Source organism: Copidosoma floridanum, unplaced genomic scaffold (assembly GCF_036245765.1).
Source record: "Copidosoma floridanum isolate Cflo_tuat_1 unplaced genomic scaffold, Cflo_Japanese_pri ptg000019l, whole genome shotgun sequence".
Classification (NCBI taxonomy): domain Eukaryota; kingdom Metazoa; phylum Arthropoda; class Insecta; order Hymenoptera; family Encyrtidae; genus Copidosoma; species Copidosoma floridanum.
Window position 1 is genome coordinate 21,127,420 of NW_028321896.1, and position 7,817 is coordinate 21,135,236.

Consider the following 7,817-nt stretch of genomic DNA (forward strand, 5'->3'; position numbering starts at 1 on the left):
AGCTTTCATGACGCTTTTCTAATTTGCGGAGCGGTTAATTAGAATCGCCTTGGCAAAAGTTATTAGTATCGAATTTCGCCAACTCCCTCTCCTTCGCCGATGGGGCTTGGGGTTAACGAAGCAGGAAAATCGAGCGTTGCAAAACCCTGCCCCGAACCAACGAGTTGCAGCTTTTTTTTTCCACTTGGCGTAAGTAATTGAAGAAAGAAGCTGTCGGTGGGGAAGACGTGGAAAATGTCCCTTGGGCGACGAGACGGAGAAAGGCATCCGCCCAATTTGCCTCCCGCTTGGGGCGCGAAATCCGCGGCTATAAGCAGTAACAGCCCGAGTTCTGGGTTCGTCGACCCCCGAAGCTTCGAAGGAGAAGCACCACCTATCCTGTTTTCTCGCGTTACTCCACGTCCGATTACTTTGAATTAAAGTCCACCGGCGCTAATAAACCCTATACAATACTTACACGCACAGCACCCATACGATGCATGGGGTTGGGCGAGATGAGATGGTCCTCGCCCTCGAATCCTCGAAGGTGGAGGAGCGCGTTTTTTCCATTAAATCTTCCGGAAGGCGGTGCACACGCGACGTAGGGAGGCAGTGGGTTCTCCAACTTGGGCGTAATCATCTTGGGACGCCGGGCACGCGCAGGGGCTACTCGTAAAGTATCCTGCGTGCATGTATGCGCGATGCCTACTTCCCTGTGCACGCGAAAAGGAGGAAAAATATTCACGAGAGTTCGTTTGCCATGCCGTGATTTTACCGATTGCACAAATTTCATGGTCCAAGTTTTTGGGGTATACATAAAAGTTCATAAATAATAAGTTAGGAAGAGGATAACTGAAACGCCAAAATCATTTTTTTTTTTACTTTCATTCAATTCCGGGTGATTTCGTTCGACGCCTTACCTTTTTTCCCGCTGCACGTGATATACGTGCCAACGGCGCGTGTGAATTTGTTTTATTCCGGGACATTGATTTTTTGCTTCAGCGACTCTGTCGCATATTTTTTTTTTTTTTTCTTTTGGCCGGTAGAATCAAATGTTGTATTTGTATGGGTACAAAGTGCCTCGATGTGAAAAAGTCGGTTCGAACCTGACAAAATTTAAAGGATCGAAGAAAAGTGTAGTACTTGAGTTTAGACGAAGGTAATCCCAAAAGCTTCAACAAGTTTCCCCTCATTTATTTTCGACATTTCGCTACGCATGTTGTAGAAAAAATAAATTCTGCAACTATAATACCAGCTACGCTGGTCCGTAAACTTTGGTAATTTAAAGCGATAGACTCTTCAATGCGTAAAATGGTTGTAAAAAAAAAAAAATACTCGCCAGCTGTTTTTACAAGTTAAGGTGTAATTTAATCATAAATTTTTCTTTTTTCTCTTGTACAAGAAATAAATCAATTGCTGTAATTTTTATTTTTTATTTTTTTTTTAATGCCAATATGTAACGCATTCAATAAAATAATAAATAGACGTAATTTAGTTATTTGAACAACGGTACTTATTGATGATGTGCAACTTATGAGTTGTTGTCCGGCAATTGAAGAAGAATCACTAGATACGTGGTGATGTGTCCCATGGTCTGAAAAGAGACGCGGTTGACAATTAAAAGTATACGGTTGTGGAGAAAAAAAGGTGTCGCCTACCGACGTCAAGAGTGGCAGGTCGACTTTGAAGCAGCCAAAAGCTGTGAAGCTCAGTTTCCGGTTCAACAAGTGCAACGTGGAACTGATTTCCTGCAACGTGATCATATAATGAAACACCTAGTAATTTTTGATTAATTATTTCAAGTTTAGACTACGAAAGTAAAGTGTAAGGAGAAGAAAAAAAAAAAAAGAGAGAAAGAGAGAAAGAGAGAGGTTTAAAGTGTCGAGACGAAAAGAATCATTACGGTCTGTTGGTTTTGCCTGTAGACGTGCCTGCGCCAGCCAAGCAGGCCGAGCGCCATGCGATTCGCCTGAAAAAGCCAGAGAAAATCGGTGGTGTGTCTCCTCGCATACCTCGCACGCGCGTGTGCGGATAAAATGTTTTATTTCCGCGGCAAAGGGGGCAAGGAGTAGAGAAAAAGAGATTGGAAATGCCAGAGGGTGATTGACGGATCTTATCGATTGTAGGAGGTTGGGGGTTGGGTGGGAAACCGTACCTCGAGGGAGGCGTAGTGACAGGCAGAGTGTAGCAGCAGCAGCTGCGCGAGATAAACGATCAGCCAGCTGAACTCGCAAAAGACGACCTTTGGGTTCTCCAGGTAGGTAGGGTCGACGATCGTCCATATGGTGAAGAAGTACATGTTGCTAACCACGTGGCAAAAGAGATTCAGGAGAAAGAGCAGCAGGGAACACGAGTATATGTCGTTGAGCTCCTCGCTCGTGCTCACCAGTTGACTGTACGATGTCTCGATCTTCTACTCTCCCCCGCCACCCCCCAAACGGAACAACATTATATCATTTGTACCTCAAATTATGTGCCGAGCAGCAACCCCTTTAGAGTCCAAAAGTATAATGTATATATCCACCTGTTTTGTTTAAGCGCAAAAAAAAAAAAAAATATCTTTAACGCAGTAACTGCGATAGCGCGAGCAACAATAAGTACTCCTTGGAGGTATTGTGAGCTACGTAAACAAATTTCAAAGGTCTACCAGCTCCGAGCACGGGTGGCGTTTCCCGAATTTCGTGAGAGGCAATATTTGTACTCGGTTATCCGTACACCCCATTAAAAAAAAAAAAGTGTCGTTCGGGGAGTGCACGTACCTTGATAAAGGCCTCGGTCCCGGGGTCGAGGGGCCTTCCGAGGCGCACTAGTTCGTTGAGGTGCCGGAAGCGCTGGCCCAGCAGCACGACCAGTCCGCAGAACTTGAACACAGCGACGCAGGAGCCGACGTACGTGATCATGTAGCTGACGTTCTGCAGGTAGGGCTCGTTGAAGGCGACCATGCCGAGCTGGTTGATGAGCAGCCAGGCGAGGAAGGTGCCGAGCAGGGTCGTCCACAGCCAGACGCGCGTCCGCCCGAATATGGGGCTGCGCCGGGAGGACGTGCCCGGGACCACCGCGGCCAGCTCGAAGGACTCGTCAAACTCCTCGATCGAGTTCCACACGTGGATGAACTGCTCGCGCCACAGCACCCCCAGCACGAGGTCCGACAACAGGACCAGGTAGTTCAAGACCAGCTGGTGTTTCAAACGTCATTGTATGTTTTTTTTTTTTTTTTTCATACCTACATATCATAGGTGCACCATTCGAATGGCAAAATGTGTAATTTGAAGAGAGTATGCATTCAACACAAATGGAACGCGCGCAAATCGTCATTTAATAAAATTATACAAATTCAAGGTCATGATAATAGTTGGGCCGTTTTTTTCAAAACACACAATATTATGTTTGAAAAGCATTTTTTTCCCCTTCTCTTGTTTTTATAAAATCATCGCCGAGCCTCCCAAACAACGTATATAAGCCACTCGGACATTTCGGTAAAAACTTGATAATATGCTTCCCCGTGGGATCGCTGGGCTGGACCAAGTTATTCGATCCATAAAAAATTTCGTCGGATAGTGAGTACATATACGTGAAAGAGAGCTGGGGTGTAGCGATAATAATGACACGTCTCCTGAGTTTGGAGAAGAGAAAAGTGATCGATGAACGAGCGTTGGCTGTTGACGCTTCTCTCATTAAGTAACATAATATACCTACTTATAAGTATACACTCGACCTTAAATGTACAAGTTCAAAGGTATACTGAAACTTGGGGGGTGCAAACAAGTGATGTATATATATATAAGCATCACTTCACGTTCAGATGAGCACGGACGACTTTGTATATATAGAAATAATTCTCACAGTATATGGTAATTTACGAGTCGGGAGGAAAACATACATATATGCATGAGATCATCTTATCTTGCAAATGATGCGTGTGCTATTGGCTCCGTTGTTTCGAGAGAAAAAAAAAAAAAAAAAAAAAAAAAAACATCACGTGCGTATGTATCTATATCTACGCGTGGGGAATATTAAAATCGTAAGAGAGTTTATACCACAGTTGGCCTTGCGCGCGTCGATTTGTCATACGAAAACGGTGTGTTTGTTTATCGTCCGAAATAAAAATTAATTCTTAGGGCTTGGGGCGCGTAGTCTCTCCCCCCGAGGGAAAATCATACGCACCCTTATGGAGGAAAAAAATACGAGTGTTCGACAAAAATACCCAACACAGATGATAAATCGAGACGATATGTATATACGAAACCACGCGCGCCTCTGTATGTATTACATACGGGTATATAATATACACGTGTACATTTAAGGGACCGCGTAAAAATATATGCGACAAAGTTTACTTTGCGTCCATTACTTAGACATGTATAAAACAAACAGATAGCGAGCGAGCAATCTCTTCGTTCCCGCGTGAATGTAGAAAAAAAAAAAAAAAAAAAAAAAAAAAGAATGAGAATCAAGAACGATGCACACGTATTAAAAGGGGCTTTTGGGTTGCGTCGGAGGCAAAAGAGCACGGGTAAACAACCGGAACGGGAGACAGAGATTCAATAATAATATTACGGAACCGCGCGTTATACACGAGCGAGGGCGCGCTTGATTGAATTTGCTTGCCCGACTCCGCTTCACTTTCTCTTTTATTCATATAAGTATACTTGCAGACTCGGGGCGTTACCTCTATACATCCACTCCGACACCATGCACGTATACTCGTTGCTCTTTGAGACGCGTATTAATATTTGCGCGATGCCGTGGCGCCAATTTAGCGGTGGATCGTTTCGCGACGGGAGATGATGCGAGTATTGGTATATGTATACACGAGGGGGAAAAATAATACATTGGCTTGTACGCGTGTAGGGGGTGTACCTTGCCGTTCTCGGTGATGCCGAGGACGGGTTTGTTGCGGTCGAGGCCCTCGAAGCGTATGAGCGAGGTGACGACGATGTAGCTGTACACGGCGATCCAGCCGAGGGTGTAGATGCAGTTGAAGTTGGAGGGTCCCAGCAGGGGCGGCCGATTGTCGCTCGGGTAGGCGTAGGGCGCGAGACCAAACACCCGCATGACGTACACCGCGGGACAGACGACCTCGTAAAGCGCCGACTCGGCGCCCCGGCCCCGCCGCTTCGCCGATTCCTTCGGCCGACGCTCCTCCATCGCTTCCATCTGGGTTATTTTTTCAGTGATACTCTATATATACAATACATATATGTAGGCTCGCTACGTGTGATCTCTCGGAGAGGAGACGGGGCGAGCAAAGTTTTTTCAGGCCGCTCGAGGAGAGAGCCGATTCGGGAGGTGCAAGCTCTCCGGATACTTTATTCTCTTTCTTCCCAACGCCGAAAAATCCAAGGTTTGCCCGAGTGTAAATGATCCATTGTTACCGATTAGTGATTCAGTTGTAATGGAGAGCGGTTTCAGCTGGTTGTTGGACTCACGCCGGGGGGGGCTCGTTCCCGTTTTACCGCAAGGAACTTTGGAGTGGCCTTTTCCCTCGCCGCCTAGAGCCACGTAGACGCGCGCTTGTACATTTCCATGCACGCGGGGCCGATTCCCGTGTTTTTCTACAAAATATACCAAAGAGAGAGAGAGCTCGGGATTTGTTTTTGCACAATTTTATTTCCCACCCCCCGCGGCTTATTTCTTTCGAGTGCAAAGGCGGGGGTATAATCGCGGGAGTACAAACTCGCTGGCACTTTTCCAGCGGAATAAATATAATCGTATTCGTGTTGGAGGGGCACTAGCTTATACGTCCACCAACTGCACTCTTTCGCTCGATTTTCCCGGCAAAGGACAATATTTTCCCTCTCCCTCTCTCTGGTTAAATGTTTTTCTACCCGAGCTCCGCTGCTTTCCCTCTAATTATTTATCCATCGTGACCATCCCCCCCCCTCTCTCTCTCCCTATTACACATGTATACTCATTGCACCACTCTCGAGTGTAGGTGAGTAGATGCACGTGATACGATTTTATGCAAAATACCAATACTGCAGGTATACATATACTTATATAGGTGCACCGAGTGATTTTGGGTGTTTTAGATTATTAGCTACGAGTTTAAAATTTACAAGATCCGAGCATCGAACTTTGAGTTGCACCGCACACTGTTGTAATGCCCATAATATACTGTATTCAAGTGGGTATTTGATAATAACGTACCGCAACTTTGCGCATCACAACTGAAAACGGAAAAACTCGAGCCCATTGGGCCATATCGGTTTAAAATCCCTTATATGTTTGTTAAAATTATTATGAATTAAAAACAGAAAGACTATACACATGAGCTGGTGTCTGGCTCTCATGCCTGTGTAGCGAACATTAACCATGAGAAAAGTAAACTTGGAATTTTTTACTTCACAGTAGCACCACCGCATGCACTTGTACACTTGTGACAATCAACTCTCGCCTACGAAACGATATACCACCGTATTGCACGAGAAAAATCACGGGCACTCGAGTCATAGGTATAATAGACGGATGATGCGGTATTAAAAAATCGTGTAGGAGTTGGCGGAGGAACAGTGTAACAATAAGACCGCGGCGGTGAGCACAAAATGTTTGTTATCGCGCCGGAGCTCCATGCAGTGCAAAAGCAACTTGCACATAATATACGTACATATATACATATACGGGTAATCCAGCACCTGTACCTACAACTATACCGAGCAGCAGTCATATCAAACAGCGGTGCTCGCATGAGGGATGAATAATTGACGGCGCAATTTGCGGATCGCCGATCGACCGGTAGTAGTTGTAACACCCGCTGCTTTTGTTGTTTGCACACACTTAATAGGTACATCATATATAACCTGTCTCTCTTTCTCTCTCTTGTGGTAATTGTTGGACAGTTAAATCACGGAGTGACCCGCGTACACGCTGATGCATATCAGCTGCAGGATCTACTTGTTTTTATGCCTTCCCCCGGTAGGCCTCTTGTTTCGTCGGTGGTAAAAACGCGTCGCGCCCTCCGTTCCCATTTTTCTTTTTTCAACTCGCACCCTACCCTTGCTCGCGCACATTTTTTTTATTTTTTTTTTTATTTTTTTATTTTTTTTTATTTTTTTATAATATACACCTACACCTTCATACATATAACCACTTGATATCTCTCGATCGGTACCTCTGCGTAAAGTACATGTGTACATATCTCTATCATAAATACAGTTGAACTCGCGAGTATATATATAGGTACGAATGTGTATACCTACATCATATAAAAGAGTGTGCGCGGATAAAGATGCTAAGGTATGTACGTATGTATGTATGTATGTACGTATTATTATCGTTATTATTATCAGCGCCCAGGTCCAAGAGCATCTCTCTCCTCCATAGCGGTTCACTAATCTTTATGGGACAGACCGATTTATTGCATTCCCAGGGACGATGATGATTATCTATCATCTTTATCACTCGGTATACGAACAAGATTGTACCACATTGTAACTATGATGTATGCATACACACATGTAAAGGTATAGCCATAAGTTATTGTTGTAGAAAAAAAATGTTTATAAAATTAGCTCGCGGGCTATGCGAAATAGGCGTGGTTACAGGTATACTTATATATTGTCTAGCTACCTCCTTCGGTGATACTTACAAACGCGAAAATTAAAGAATCAAGATCAAGATTCCCAAGTAAGTGTATATATACATATGTGTGTGTGTGTGTGTATGTTTTTGTGGGATGGACGACATTCACGCGAGCACTTCGTGTCTGAAAAATTTTTCTCTCACCTCCGACCGTCTTCTGAACTCTACCGTACAAGTATACCTACATAATGTACATTATTATACATACTCTCACACTAATTGTGTCCATTTGATACATTTTGATAAAGGTACAGATG

General features: G+C 44.4%; 1 protein-coding gene across 1 annotated transcript; it reads right to left on the minus strand.

Annotated features, from left to right (window-relative positions):
- Positions 1 to 1,510: 1,510 nt before the first annotated feature.
- Positions 1,511 to 5,136, minus strand: LOC106643613 (uncharacterized). Its single transcript, XM_014358822.2, has 6 exons — positions 4,840 to 5,136; positions 2,739 to 3,155; positions 2,135 to 2,392; positions 1,883 to 1,948; positions 1,638 to 1,727; positions 1,511 to 1,573 (listed from the first exon to the last, which is right to left on the minus strand). Exons 1-6 carry the CDS (start codon positions 5,134 to 5,136, stop codon positions 1,511 to 1,513), a joined length of 1,191 nt encoding a protein of 396 aa, XP_014214308.2.
- Positions 5,137 to 7,817: the final 2,681 nt, after the last annotated feature.